The sequence below is a fragment of the Pleurodeles waltl genome, chromosome 5 (genome assembly GCF_031143425.1).
Source record: "Pleurodeles waltl isolate 20211129_DDA chromosome 5, aPleWal1.hap1.20221129, whole genome shotgun sequence".
In the NCBI taxonomy this organism is placed as follows: domain Eukaryota; kingdom Metazoa; phylum Chordata; class Amphibia; order Caudata; family Salamandridae; genus Pleurodeles; species Pleurodeles waltl.
In genome coordinates this window covers 994,397,601-994,413,893 of record NC_090444.1, presented here as the reverse complement: position 1 = coordinate 994,413,893, position 16,293 = coordinate 994,397,601, and the positions used below count along the sequence as shown (strand labels likewise).

The 16,293-nt window shown below is 42.2% G+C and overlaps 1 protein-coding gene across 1 annotated transcript in view; it reads right to left on the bottom strand.

Annotated features, from left to right (window-relative positions):
* Nucleotides 1-677: 677 nt before the first annotated feature.
* RAB32 (RAB32, member RAS oncogene family) overlaps nt 678-16,293 on the bottom strand; it is a 133,752-nt gene continuing 118,136 nt past the window's right edge. Inside the window, exon 3 of the mRNA XM_069235153.1 lies at nt 678-1,761. Coding sequence (XP_069091254.1) covers nt 1,615-1,761 — 147 coding nt within the window. The 3' untranslated portion in view covers nt 678-1,614. The remainder of the gene's footprint in view (nt 1,762-16,293) is intronic.

Here is a 16,293-nt window from a genome sequence, read left to right as displayed (position 1 = left end):
ATTATCATCCACAGAAAGCAAATTTGTAGTCGAAGCGTAAACGTGCAAACCAATGGATATTCGAAGTTGCAGTTAAGAAGGTAAATATGGACCGACAAAAAGCAGCAGATGGAAAATGTTTGGATACATTGTTGCTCTGTGAGCAATATTCCCAAAAAATAAATATTTTTTTCTGGCTTAAGGTGAATGCATATCTTATCTTAAAGTTGGTATCACTACCAATCCCACAAAAGGGTCAGAAAATTCAGGTGTTGTTCAAAGCAAGGAGGCCAGTGTGTAAAATTAGTAGAAAAGTACATGCCCAACGAAAAGAGGGGAGAAAAGGGGACAGCCACATAACAGCAATTGAAAATGCCCCCGAACCAGCAATACACCACAACAATCTCTCCTACCCTCATTATACCTCCATTTATGCGTGGTAGGAAAGTTATCCAAAGCCAAGTAGTAGAAAGTTTCAGAGCCACATATAAGTAACAGTTTCTTTGAAAATCTAACTGTAGGGGGAACACAGCACCAGAAACGAACATATGGGTAATTTGTAGTAGTATGATGATTCCCAGTTGAGAGACAAATGTTGCTAATGACATTAAGTGAAGACACCCGAGTTTTTTATATGGAAAGTGCAGAAATGGCGGATTAGGCATTAGGAATATCAAATAAAACACAATATATGGATATTTCTCGAGCATGTTTCATTTTTATTAAGACGTTGTTACAAAAGACTGCTGAAGGGGAAACGGACATGCATTTTTAAACCTTATGGATTCACTTCAGCACAAATGTAGACTGAGGATTAGCACAAGGTTGCAAAACCAGAGAAACCATGTAGTTTTGCAGCCATTGCAGCAAACTATTTTGATGGCAAACCATGGAGTTGTGGCGCCTGGAGGCAGGCAGGCAGTCAAGCTAGCATGAGGTAGCGCAACATTGCATGAAGAGATCATCTATTACATAATCTGGTGCTACTAATCATGAGATAGCTAAATTTATTACAAACAAGATGACCATTCATCTTGCTCTGCTCGAAGATCCTAAGTGTTCAATGCAAAAGAGCACACAACAGTTTCACTTTAAAAGGCTCCAGCCCTTCTGGCAGTTTGTCAATCCAACCACATACAAAAGGACAAAATCATAGGGCACTTATGAACTAGAATTGTTACTCAGTTCAGCTTTTGAAAAGCTAGTGTAAACAGGTTTCATTGAACTGTACTTGCATATCTGGGTACAAAATCGAACACAGAACAAATCTTTTCAAACAGAAGATAACTTTGGTTATGAAACCAGCCCCTTTCTGCCCTATCACTACCATATATATGACGGACAATGTCCTGGTCTATGTACAAAAAGTATTTGATTCTAAAAAACATATAGGTGGCTGACCATCCTCAGGCAGTTAGTAATGTAGTGACAACAATTAAAAATGTATCCGTTTCACCAAAATGACATGCAAACTTCAGTTGAAGTAAAAAACAAAAACAAAAAAAATACTCCCGACTTCTGGCTTCGTGCTTTATCGTGGTCCGGCATCACAGCAGCAGGATGACTGTAAAGGCACATAGAAGTCCAGCTGCAGAGCAGCGTGCCTGGGCGCATGCGTAAATAAGCATGTCAACATTAACAGCACTGGGATTTGCTCTCTGCTGGCATCATTTTGTCTAGAGTTACAACGTCTTCTGCATGCTTCTCAGCAGGGTAATTCTTGTAGTTCACAAGTATGTTTTCCACCAAGGAGCGAGCTGCTTCGTCTATGTTGATGTTATCCTGAGAGAAATAATTAATAGAAATGAAAATAGATGAACTGTAAAAAAACGTAAGAGTGCTCTCATATATCTTTACACTTGTTGCTTGGTTTTGTCATTTTCCAGGTGCTGTAATACGGCTAAATTGCAGCTTCAATTAAATTACATTTGAGCTGCACGTACATTAAAAATCAGATTTAATAAAATGAAGCGCATTCCGTCCTAGAGGACTTCATGGGAGCAGCAACTGGGGAAATTTAAAAATTGATTGCCCTTAAATTCCTAGTTTAAACAGCAACAAACAAGCCAAACCAATTCAACAAAGTTGTGTAAACTGACCACCTAGAGAAAAATGATTAACAGTGGGCCGACATGAGGAATTTTACACTGCCGTTTTTTAAGGAATAAGCTTCAAGGCCACGTTATAAACTCAATTCTGAATTGCACTTACTGCATAGTCTAATACGTATCTGCAAAGCCAGCATGCTGTTTCTACTGGTTTAAACAAAACACAGAGTGCATTTACCAGTCCGATTTCCATCAAAAAATGGCTTAAAAGCTAATCTCAAATTACCAGGTTATGCATTTTTATAAATCATTCCATCATTTTCAACAAATATAAAACCTTTTCACAGTGTAAATATAATACCTGTTTCTAAACTCAGATTCTAATCCCGACCTACAAATTATCACGAAAATGGACTCACAAATGACATGCCTCAATTGTACACAAATGAATAACCGCAGGCTACAAAATCCTCACAAAAGATTGTCCCTTAAAGGCCAGATCGGGTGCATCCACTTTCCACATAATTCTACACCAGCAAAATCCACCATAGATTACACTGCTTCGGAATGCAAAGATCTGTTCATCCAATACCATAATTGGCATACTAGTTTATTTTTCTACATATTGGACTTCACCATACAATCCAACATTGGTTGACCTGCTCCTAGACTTGTGTCTTCAAAACCTCATTCAACCACCCTAGTAAACATAGTCCTGACGCAGTATCTGCAATTCTTAACAGTGTCCGAAAGGATATCATATAACCTTGCATAATCACATAAGTCTTTTCAACCTTCATCTCTCAAACAAAATTTATTGATACAAGCACTAAGACAACTTTCAAAGCATGGAAGAAAATGGACCTTCCCATCCTTTAGGTTCAAAGCACCACCTGTTTCTGTAGCTAATACTCCAGCATTTCCACCACGGCTGACATCCTTCCTGCATCATCCGAATGGATAACAATACAACCTCCAATTAACATCTCCACAGATACATTATCTTCTGACTGAACCAAGCAATAGAGCACCGATAACTCCAATTGTAAATTACCACTTATGTGTGGTCCAGTTGGCAGGACGACCACAGGGAATATTGGGAGATATGTTTATTAATTAATTGAGAGTGAGGCACGAATGCAGAGCTCACAGTAGCTTATAAATTTAGAATGAATGAGTAGATAAGAGATGGGATCAAGGAACCCTCTGTGCATTTGTCCTTCTCATAATAAATCCATAACATTTAATATTTTATTTATTTAGGTGTCTAAACCAATATGTCATTTTGCAATTCACTACAAAGAGCTATTAGAAAAATAGTGGAAAATGCAAAAAAGAACACGTGAGCATAGGTACAGTTCAATCAAATGAGAATTGTGACAGCGCTTGCCAGAATTTGTTAGCCATCAGCTATTCTTTGCGGGGTGAGGTATTGAATGTGTAGGTTAGCAATTTTGTTAAGGGTGTTGGCAACACTATGGGGCAGACTTGCAAAGGGAACTCTGGGTCCAAACAGCATGTCCGCTTCAAATATGTTATAGAGTGCTCTACTCTCTTCAGTACTGCTTTCACTGTAGTACCTGGGTAGAATTGGTTTGACTTCTGTCCTACTTTTAAAGTGAGATTGAAGAGCATGTTAGGAAGAAAGTGATTAGATTTTGCCCAACAATCTACTAAAGTTAGACCATGGGACTGTGATAGAATGTGTGAGCCCCAGCACCCAGTGGGTACCCTGTAACTTACATTTGTCCCAAACTAGTTTTTCTTGCGGTTCATCGCTGTTCTGGCATCAGTACAAGGTGGACAGCATGAAAGTATGAATATCAGCTTGAAGATGTGTATTTTGCAGCTAGAGAAAGGAAATGCTTGTATTTATTGCACACTGCCTTTCCACATATTTAACAGTGGAGTTGCTGAAATACTTCATTGTGGTCGAGGTCTGTAGGACAAAAAATTACTACTGCACTTCCTCTTAATGCCTTTTTTAAATGTAATTGTTTAAAACTAAATCAATCAGATTATTTGGTATGGTGATTAAATTCTCCCTGAACCACGTATCAGCAAAACCAATCCAATAGCATTCCTTTTTCGTTATTATCCTGGCTACGCTTCCCTTCGATCAAAAATGGTCAATCCGCAGGACCACTGGAGGCAAAGCTGATTCATGAGAAATTTTAACATAAATAATTTACAAAAAGATCTCATGTGGTCTTTTCTACTATTAGATTTATTCAGTAAATATAACGACCATTACAGCAGTGATAAAACCAGTAAAAATAATGCAAAACAGATAGACAATTCAAGTGCTGTGAGCATGTAGTTGATTAAGGACCCAATAAACAGGCCAGATTAGAAAGGCATAATCAAAAAGCCAAGTCAGTTAGAATAAGTAAAAGGATACTCTGCATGAGAAGGAATGTGATCAGAGAGCCTGTCAATTTTTGTGCATTTGTCAAGTACTTCTGATATTAAGCTAAAACAAGCCAAAAGCGCAATGTGCCAAGTAAGTTAAAGCTAGCCTGCCAAACCAAAATTATTCCAAATAAAAATATTCGAATTAGTTTAGAAGCTAAAACCAAAATGATTTTTAAATGAGATCTAGCCTGCAAAAATCAAAAGTGCAACGTGATCTACAAAAAGCCCAGAAGAAAAATATGAGGTAATGTACCAAACTGACGATCCCAAGCAAAAAGAGCTCAGAATAAACTCAAGCAAAAGAGGTATACAGACAAACTCAAAACCAGTTATACTGTTTAGAACAGTACAAGTTATACAGAACACAATGTGGCAACAATATATCTAATACATAACATTCTGCCAATAGCACATTTAGGAATTTAGATGTTACATAAAAATAAAAACATTTCTCCTGCTTTACGTCCGGGCACTTGTATAAAAAAAAAAATACAAATACTCTAATATTCTGCTAGCATTCATTACTACTGTAATCTTTTTACCGAAAGTAGAATAATAATTTTAATACATCTTGCTTTAATTAAGTTATTTGCATATCATTCTTTCTGCCCTTGTGCTGAAAGGAAGTCTCACTTAAGAAATACTGAAAACATTCAATTCTGCTAACACACTGCAGGCTTCACCCTTGAAGTTTCATCCAGATAGCTAAAGAAAAAAAATACACCAGAATGGCGACTACCAGCAGATGAAATTAATTGACAATATTTTTCTGTTTTACAGAGAGAGCAACACGAGCATAGTTATTTGTTGTGAACAATTTAAAGGACTACAGTTTAGCAACACAACAATAATGTCCAATAGATCTCTAATAATGTCTAACACATGGTTAATTAGCTTTTTCATTCTCTTCTATGAAAAGGGCATGCTTGTGAGTGGAGTAAATCAAGTATAAAGAATAAAATGAAGCCTACTATGAAATGAGGAGCGGGTGAGGACCAAATAGAGGTTACTAACCTTCGGGAACACTCTTTCTTTTAAATATTCTATATAACTGAGGATTGTTCACCTGTACAATACCTCCACATACCATACTAGATCTAGATGTGTTTACTGCAAAACCAATATGCAGCATATAGCGGCTCTGTGCTGACTTAATTCTACTCTGAAAGTGTGGAGCGGAGTCACAAAAATTGGGTGCTCTGTGCGTTAATGCAGTTTTATCACCTTAGCCCTGCCCGAAAGGGCACTCAACCCTTCTGGGAATGCTTTTGGCAGTGCACAGCAAATTCTAAGACTAATGACTATCCATCTGGACAAAGTTTGTTTCCGTACACCCTGCCTCTTTGCCTTAGAGAACCCCAAAGAGATCTGTTTGTCCACCAGATGGTCTTTGGTGCAATCAATGTAAAAGCTCAGCCCTCTTTTGGGGTTCAAATGATGGAGTCTCGACTCCTCTTTCAAGGGGTGAGGTGAAACAGAGTGTGACGGACTGTCTGATGTCCAACATGAAAGGGAGTCACAACCTTAGGTAGAAAGGCCACTCTAGTCCTCAACACCAGTTTGTTCTGAAAGAAGGTAATGTAGGGCCTAAAGCTCACTCATGCGACACACTGAGGTGAATGTGATGAGAAAGACTGTTTCCAGGGTCAGGGGACATAAGGGACAGTTAACTTAAATGAGATACATAAGATTTAAATTACGATCCCAGTGAGGCATCACTAAAATATTTGGTGGAAATATGTGGACCAACCTTTAAAGAAAATGTATCACAACAAGTGATCTGAAAAAGGATGGCAGGTCCAGTAAACACAAAATGGCCATTATGGCCAACAGGTAATCTTTAACAGCGCCCACTGCAAGTCCTTGCACAGCCAAAAAAAGAACAAACAGTAACACATCCAACAGTTTAGCCTGCAATGGGTCCATGCTATGGGTATCATACCAACTCAGAAACTTGTCCCATCGTCCAACGCAAATAAATTTGTAGAAGAACACCTGGCTGCCAGGATGACATCCATTACTTCAGAAGGGAGATCAACTGCTGCCACTTCATCTCCATGCCTGGATGTGTAGATTGCTCAGGCTCCAGTCCATTAACCTACTGCGACAGGAGATCCTCCCAAAGTTGATTTGCCTGAAAGCCCGATTGAGGGACCAATACTCGTGCCCAGAAAGTTCCAGGTAGTACACTCTCCTGGCCCACTCAAGAGCCACTGGGATGAACTGGGCTTGTTGTTCCTGATCTTCTTCAGATCTCTGGGCAGAGAGGCAGGTGAGGAGAAGGTATACAGGAGTACAGTGCTTTCCTCTAAGTGGACTAAGGGTCCCAGAAAAGCATTCTTGGGAACTCCAATGTGTGAAAGCACTGACACTGCATGTTCTTGGCTGTGGTGAACAGATCAAGCCATGACTCTTCTCACTGCTGTAAGAATCCCTGCTCCCACCTCAAGGCGTAGCTGTCGTTCTTGAGTCCTAGTGAATGTCAGCTGAGTTTGTTGGCCCTGGTGTTTAAAGATCCCATGTGGAGGTGTATGACCCGGGAAAAGCCCTGCCAAATGTCTCAGCAAGGTCCAGAGGCACAGAGCCTCCTGGCATAGAGCCAGGGACTCCATCCCGTCCTGCCTGTTACAATACCACATAGTAAGAACCTGAACCAGCCTCTCATTGATGGACGGCAACAAATCTTTCAACACCAAGCAAACGGTGGGCAACCCCAGCAAGCTTATATGGAGGCAGGTCTTCTCAGTAGACCACAGTCCTCTGATTTCTGCTTTTCTCAGATGACCTCCCCAACTCAGCAGTGATGTGTTCATCACCACTATGAGCTCTGTGTAGGGTAGAGAGAAAGGTCTGCCACTGGTCTAAATGCAATTTAGCAGCCACCACTGTAGATCTTCTGCAGATCTCCTCTGAAACCTGGATGGAATCGGATAGGTTTCCTCGGGCCAGGCCCACTGAGATGTCAGATCCACTGCTAAGCCACAAGTGCCACCAGGCATGGTCAAAGAACTGGATGCAGGATGCCAACAGGCCAAGAAGCCTCTGAGCCATCTTCACTGAGACCCAGGACCAACGCTGGAACACTGGAATGATAGCCTCATTATCCTGGACTCACTGATCCAAAGGGAAGGCACGAAAGTGCACCATATCAGGATGGTTCTGATGAAAGGGGGCCCTTACAAAGGAGTCAGCTGTGACTTTGGCATGTTGATTGTGAACCCCAGCATTGTAAGGAGGTACGCGGTCATTAGGAGGTGGTCTAGAAATGACTGTGGAGATGCCCCCCTTTCCGCATCCAGTCATCTAGGTAGGAGAAGTCTGGGATAGTCAATCTCCAAAGGTACACTGCAACCACCACTATCAGCTTTATTAACACACAAGGAACGCTGGTGAGGTGAAAAGAAAGCATAGTAAACTGAAAATGCTCATGGTACACCTTGAACTGCAGGTACTGCCTGAGGGCCTGCAGGATGGGGATATGGAAATAGTGGCTTTGGACCTGAAGTTGCCTATCCATTCTCATTGATCCAGGGCAGATAGAACCCTGGCCAGCTTGAGCATCTTGAATTTTTTCTTCCACATGAAGAAACTGATGGGTCGGCAGTCTAAAATAAAGCAGATGCATCTGCTAATTTTTGGCCCAAAAAAGCAGTGGGAGTAGTACCAGTTCCAATCTAAAGCTCTGCTGTCCAAATGAGCCTGAGCTTCCTGTAGGACCAAACGATGGACCTGGCAGTATTTGAGTCCATCTAGAATACTATGAGCCAAATTATAGTGAATTCTCACTGAACTGCCGGTAAGAGCTCAGCGTCTGAGTCCCAAAATGAATGGGTGTGTGTGCCCACCAAACACCTAGTGCTGACTAGCAGAAGAAAACATCCCATTCCCTAATGCTTCTATTCTTTTTGACTCTCTGTCCCGGGGGGAGGCTGTGAGTAGGAAAATAATTGGGGGCTACACCCGTTCCAGGAGGCTTGTTATACCAGGCTCTCAGGTGTAGGGTGCAGTATAACAAAGGTAGGTCCACACAGAGCAGGTCTGTGATGACATGCTACATGTTTGTTAAATCATGAGCAAAAGTAGTGTTTGGTTTAAGAGGACATCAATGAATGGTAGTAGAGGTTCAGGTGAGGACTGCTCGGATTGTAACACTGCTGAGAGGACCTTGGTTTTCACCTCAACGGAAGACAATTGCAAATATAAGACTTTGGCTGCCTGTCTAGAGACCATGGTGAATGAAGTAGACTCTTTGTAGAATGGTCAAGGGATGAAGTCACCCCATGTCATTGGTAGATGGCAGCCAAATGGTCTCTTGCAGTAAAAATTGCCATCATCGTATTGAGGGATGAATCCATTACCATCATTACAAAAAGCTGAGGCGAGGCTGGGACAAAGCCCTCTTAGACTTTGTGTTTCTTTCTGGGTTTTGACTTACCCAAGGACTTGGATCGCAATGAAGACTTGTAGTGATACTGACCCTGGGAGCGGGTCCAGGTCCACGTCTTTGACTTCCAGTGGGAGAGGTCCTTATGCACCTTCCAGTAGAGCTCAGTGGAGTACAATTTGGTTTTGAGTTCCTGTGTCATCTGTGGGTACAATAGGGCACACTCCTAGCACAACTTGGGAGTCGTGGCTCAACCCAAAACAACAGAGACATTTGTTTGTGACAGTGCCTACAATGCTTAAACCCTGAAGTTTTAGGCTAGGACATATTTCATTGCACATTAAAAAGAAATCTGGGGTGAAAAATCTTGTCAACGGGCGAGAAAAATAAGGAGTTCGCTTCAGGCGCAGAAAGAAAAGAATCACCGTCAGCACGCTTGGGTGGCACCTATATGCTGACCCAGTCAACAATTCCGGGGCAGAGCTTAGTCAATGGGGAACTGCGTGATGCCACCTACTGGTGCAGTGATTATGGTGAAAAAACTGATAGAAAGTTACGAGGCTTGAGGTAGTGCTCATGCCTACAGAGAGAAGTGTTAACAAACTTATTTCCAAGATACTCATCTCGTATGTTTATTTTCAACAACAGCACGTTTTGGAGTGCAAGATGAATAATATAAATATGTACACCACCCGAGACCACTCCCGGGCTTCTCATTCTGACAACATTGCCGATCGAAGGATAACATATCCACTCGCTGAGAAACTACTCAAATCTACACATTCCTAAAACCATTGATTATTGAGTGACATAATGGGAGTTGTGTTCATTGAAGGCAGCAGAGGTAATGGTTGTGGAAGAGGGATATGGGGTAGGACAAATCATAAAAACATGTCTTTATAAGATTTAAGGAAGGCACATAATTTCACTCTTGTGCTCTCCTTCATTACACCTGGGGTAGGACTTCACCCCCCCAGGGGCGGCAGTGCAGGAGGTGGGACTCAGCTGGTACTCAGCTGGTAACTGTGCTATAAAGCACTTGGCTGCACTCTGCAGTGAGCACCCAGGTGCGTGCCAGGGCTAACAGCAGGCCCGTCGGCACTCCTCTTGGCCCTGTGGTGGGATAAGCCACCAGTGGGCCACAACAGCATCTGTCAGGTAGGGCTTACTTCGGCTTTTTCAAGAAGCTGAGACTTGTTGGTCATTATATTTCAGCCTCTAACTCTTTTCTTCAGTATGGGAAAGAAAAAGCCCGTAGCCCAGCCTGTTCGAGCACAAAGGGGTTTGTTTCTCCCTTAACTACCTCATATTTGTCCTCTCATGTGGACTATATCCATGGAATTATAATTAGTGGAGACAAGAATAGATGAGGTCCAAAAATAAAATGATAAATGTTGCTAGTGGTACCCCCCCAGACAGTCCACTGACTGTTAAAAAAGCTGTTCCATCTGAAAATTCAAATAATGTGGTCCAGTGGACAATCCCAGCTGCGATTAACAATCCGTTTGTTAGTCACGATCCTGCAGAAGATATTTCAATTGTTGATTTAAACTCTCTGGTTAATGCGCTCAAATCTCCCCTGCCCAAACACAAGCACAAGGAGGAAAAACTCCAGCGGAGATGGCTAAAGCAAGCAAACTAAAAGCTAAATCTGTCTCACCATCGCTGAACCCAGATCTTAATAACTCTTTCGGACCCGAGTTTAGTCTTACTTTTGGCAACCTTTTTTCAACCGTTTGCAAACCCATCTTTGAAAAAACTGAATCCCTATAAAAATCTTTTCAACAGTCGGTGACAAGCCAGATTAATCATTTACAGACTAAAATCCAAAGTTTGTGTGATACTCAGCATCTTTCTCTTCCTCCAAATTAACAGGCCAATTTTAGTCACCCACTTCAATCTGGGTTCTGTAGTGCAGATGGAAGCAATGATCCAAGGAATCCATCAGCAACCAGTGGCTCTTATCTTTCAGCTGTTGGGCACCCCAACCAACCCGTCCCCACATCCAACTCCCATACTGCTGCAGCACAAGCCTCCAAAGCTAGAGATTTTAATGATTTACAGCATCAGGATGAAAGGGTGCATGATATAAACCGAGCTGTAAGGATTGTCTACAACTGCTGTCTGACTGTACGCCTTTTGTTATAGTGCTCACAAGTGTTAGTGGCCAGAGTAATGATTCGCAAAACGACTGGCATGCGCTCAAATAGAGAGCTCCTCATTTGTTTACCACTAAATCTGGTTGGCACCACGACTTGATGGATGACATTCTTATGGTCCGCAGAGTGGCCTGGTTAGGCTCCTTGTCCAGGACAATTCCTGGTGATTGTATTGTGGTAAACTTTGGAGAAAAGTGGCTGGTTAGCCCCTTGTTCCCTTGCTTAGATTACTTGTCTATTGGCTTCTTGAAAATATGTGCATTACCGCTAGGCTTTAAGCCCTTACAGAACCATGATATATTTTCTCACCTAAACCGTTTTGCTCCATTATCTAGTCTTTCTAATACGGATTGACTCCCTTCAATCCCATAGTGCATTTCGACCACTGATGGAACTCTAGAGCCTGATGACATCTGTTGGAAAGTGCATTATTAGTAGTGATAACTAGGGACCTATCACTAGGAAAAAGGCCACAATCACAAAATCACAATGTAAGGTTCAGGCAGGGTCTCGATAAATTAATCCCTTGCTAAAAAACCCTGGTAGCTTGCAACAAGCAGGCAGGCTAAATTTATGAGACAGGTGTGTAAGGCATTTAAAACCACCAATAAATTAAGTAAGAAACAACACACAATAAATATCTAACACCAATTTATAAAAATAGGAAATATTTTTATCTTTAAAATAACACCAAATAAAATAAAATTTATGGAACTAGAGAAATTAATTTTTAAAGAATAAATCAAAAAATGTGCTTTCTAGTGCTTAAAAACCAATAGCGCCAAACGGGGATATCTGGTCGTACTTGACTGGGACCAAGTCTCAATTTGAGGCTGGCCGCAATGAAGCCCTGCTTGGATAAACTGAGCAGGAGGGCCTCGGTCATAATTTTTACCTTTGGACGTAGAAAGTTTTCTGGAGCTCTTTCTTGTTGTTGGCTTGGCTCAGCACGGGCTCCCGGTCAACTTCTGGAAGTTTCACTGACTGGGAAAGGCCCTGTAGCTTCAGCGGGATGAACCTGGATTTCAGGTCGGGTTGCGGTTCGAAGCTGGTGGCTTGACTCAACGGGCCGGTCACCTTATGGAGCTTTTTTCCATAAGTTCTCCAATCTTCTTTCTGCAAACTTCTAAATCTCCTACCAGATGTCCTCCTTTGGGTATACAGTGGTCCACAACAGCAATCCAAGGGTCAAGAAACTGAGATGGTCCTTGAGATGTTGGGACGTTTCCCAGAATGCACCTGGCAAATCCTCAAAGGTTCAGCTGAAGGTGGTCAGCTGGGTCCTCCTTGGTGGGGATGCTGCGGTGAAGCTCTTTTAACCTGTTGCTGTCAGGGAGTCCACTCCTTCCCTCTCTTGAAGCCAGGTAAATCCTTAGAGTTGTAGTTCCTCAAAGAGCAGCAGGTGCAGTCATGCAGAGTGCAGTCTTTTGGGATGCAGACCAGGGTTCCAGCAGGGCAGTCCTTCTTATCCTTGTATTTCAGGCAGTGTATTTTGAGTTGCTGGGCAACTCTCCCATATTTATCCAGTGTTCCTGGGCTGGCAAGCAGGGGGCACCCCTGACAAATGGGGTGCAGGGTGCCACCCCAGGGGGGACCACATCCTGGGAAGTGTTGGAAAAAGCAATCCTAGGAAGCACTATTCTTTCAAAATCCAAGATGGAAGAAATCCTTTCTTAGGGTAAAGATCTGGCTAAGCCAGCCCTCTGGTGTGGCTTATTGCCCTAAACACTCCCTCTCCAGTCCATTTGCTAATCTCATTACTGTGGCTACCATCTGGCTGGGGTGGCAGGAAGAGGGGGTATAAGCCAGTGTCCTGCCCGGAGTGTAATTTTCCCTTTCAAGACCAGTTTGGCTACACCCAGCCCCCTTTTCCACCTTTTGCTCTGCAGGTTGCAGATCTCCACCCACCAGATGTCCCACTGTCAATGCAGGCCACCTCACACCTCATTAAGGCAGCTCGGCTCAGCTTGGCAGAGGCTGGCCAATCAGAGAAGATCAGCTGGTGAGCTGAATTTCGGCTCACAGAAAAGAAAGTTCAATAACTTATTTTCTGTGATAGTTCTAATAAATATAACAGTGGCAAACTGCTGGATTTATTTTAACTATCAATTTGGGTACAAGAATGGAAATTGTAGCCCATATCTAGCGAACGTTATACCTTAATAAGGTTTCCCAATGTTAGCCTATGGGGCTACTGAACTACAATGGGGGGAAAAAGAAGTTGGTAGTTTTCACCACACCACTGCATATAAAACATCTTTTGTCATGCACCTGCTTATAGTTACGAGGCACCCTACGCCTGAAACACTTAGGGGAGACATCAAGGGTGACATATGTAAAAAAAGAAGGTCGTTTGAGACTTTGGAAGTACTTTTAATTCCAAAGTTGAATTTGCATATAATTTACTTTTAAAAGCAGCCTGCAAAGCAGGGCGGACTTTAAAATGACAGCAGGCACTACGGCAGTGCACACTAGAGTGCATTAAATCCACTTATCCTCCCATGCCCTATTATATACTAAGGACTTATACGTAGGCTGTCATAGCCAATTACAATTGTGCCTAATTTGCATATTCCTTTTACACAGAGCACTGGCCCTGGGTCTGGGTCTGGTTAGCAGAGCCCAGGGCAGAGTCAGGATCAGTAACCACCAGTATCAGTCACAAATAGTCGGGGATCATGGCAAAAAGGACAACTTTCTCACAACATTGAAGGAGTTAATCTTTGTATTATGCATATACCGCCCTCTACAGCAGACTCAAATGAACTGTGTTCCTCTCTTGGAATCTAGCAGGTGTTAGGAAAAAATAGGCAACCCAGATTGGTATGGAATTTTCCAGTCCTTTGATGTAATGTGTTGCCAGAATTCTTGGTCTGTAAATGATTTCCATATTAATGGCTTTCAATCATTTGTGTTCCTGCCATCCCGTCACCCTTAGGCCATCTGAGGGTGGCCTTGGAGTTTTAGTCCCGCTTAAGTTGGCCAATGTAATAACTACCAAAATGTGTAGCTGCCCTGGTACCAAATTGTGTTGGTGGGACTACCTGATTCTTGTGTTCTTCACCTGATTAATTTTGTTTTTTTATTATTTTTTCCAGTTACTCGACTGATTTGATTCATGATTTGGACAAATATATTTCTGGGTTTTTGGAGGAATACCCTGGCAGGGTCTTTGTTATTTGGTGTGGGGATTTTAATATAACAAAATACCCCCTACCGGTTGACCACATCTGTGGCCTGACTGATTGGACAGGGAGTGATATAGCCCACATTATTCATAATGTTTATGGGAATGCTTTTAATTTTTAAAGTACTGCTTTCTGTTCAACACATGTGGTTAACCTGTAAACTTCTGATTCCCCCAACATTTACTGGGAGAGAAGTGAGATCCACAATTGATTTTATTTTATTCATTGTTATCCCCCTGGTCTTAGACAGTATGATTTTGCCATCTATGATGAATGATCACAGCGACTTAGACTTCTTGGTATGAAATCACCTGTCTCACAGGGCCTTGCGCCTCTGCAATATAATGAAAACAAGGAGATTCGCACTATATGGGAAACTATTGATCATGAGAAATGTCTTGCAGGCCTTGTGTCTGCGACAAGAGACGACCTGATGAGCTGTCTTTCAGTTACAAACGACCCACAATCCGTACTGGGTAGCTTTAATACTCTTTGCAAGCCATGTCTAACCTTATGAGGATCAAAAAGACTTCTTTGGATTCCCCACCTCTGCAAATGGTTTAATCATGCCTGTACTTTTGCTCATAAGAATTTGAAATTGGCCATTAAGTCTTCCCCCAGAAACTTGGATAATATCAGGTCAGGCAGTAGACTCTACAAGCAAACCCTCGAAAATAGGAAGAGATAAATTAGGGATAAGGCTTGGGATGACCTGCTGTCCATTTTAAGAACTCAAAAGCTTTTTGGGAGGTGATATACCACCCTTATTTTCCAGAGTACAAAAACCCAACGACCAATACTCAAGTCCCTCGGATGTCTGGCTAGCCCACTTTTCTAATATCGCTGAGGATAATTAGTCTATTCTGCAGACTCCAGTTTCCCCGGACTGTCATGCTACAAATGGGTCAATTTCTACCACCCATTTGAATGTGAACAGTCAATGTTCTATTATAATTGATGTCAATGATGTCTCACTGACAATTTTGAGGAGCACCCTGGGTAAAGCCGGGGTCCCGGTTGATGTCTATAGACAAAATGTGGGAGTCCTGGACCACCTTCTGACAAACGTGTTGCAATCTGTTCTTATAGCTGAGTTTCACTGTTCATGGAGAACGTCGACCGTAGACCCCATTTATTAAAATGCTGACTGAGGAGACACATCCGGTTATCGTCCGATTTCATTAGTGGACTCCTCTGACAAGATCTCTGGTAGGGTTCAACTGCAAAAATTAGAAGATTGGGCAGAAGAAAGAGGATTTCTCTCAGATGCCTGGTTCGGTTTCAGACAGGGCACAGGCACAGTGGAGCAGTCTCTCAACCTGCTTCTGATCTCCAAAACGTACATAAAGGTCATGAATGGTTCACTACAACGTGCCTTGATGGACATTTCTAGTGCTTTTCTCTTGGCGGTCAAGACCTCATGACAACCACAGGGGTGGATCCTCCATTGACTGACATTTTAAAATGTTTACACTGGGACACCTTGGCCCAAGTTTGCTATACCCAAGATGGGGAATGTACACCCTGTTTTAAGGTATGCAAAGGAGTCAGACAGGGTTGCATTTTAGCTCTCTTTCTGATTCTTTTTGATATAAGTGCATTTGATCAATTCTAACAGAATACAGGGAAAGATCTCCCTAGGTCTGGGAGGAGACTGAAGGTAAATCACAAGAAATCCTTTGTGATGGTCCTCTGCCTGAAAACTACTCATTCTCTGAGGTTTTGTATCGACGAGGTCCCAATCACTAAAGCCTAAACTTTTTATTATTTGGGAATATTGTTTGATACAAATCTTAAATGGGACATGCACTTGGCCCAGCAGTGATTAAAGATGGAAACAGTGGTCAAGGCCGTTTTCAAATTTGCCACCAAGTTGATACAGAAACCAATTAACATACTTATATCCCTGTATAAATCAAAACGTCTTTCTCTGGGTCTGTATTGGGCTGGAGTTTGGGGATATTTGGACTGCCAGCCCTTTCAGGTGGCCGAGAACACGTTTTTAGCCAGATTACTGGCGATCCCTAGGAGTACTGCCAGTATTATTACTCATTCAGAGGTCTGATTACCCCATATAAAGGATTAGTTCCAACTAGCTCCACTTCTGCTCTGGGTAAAAA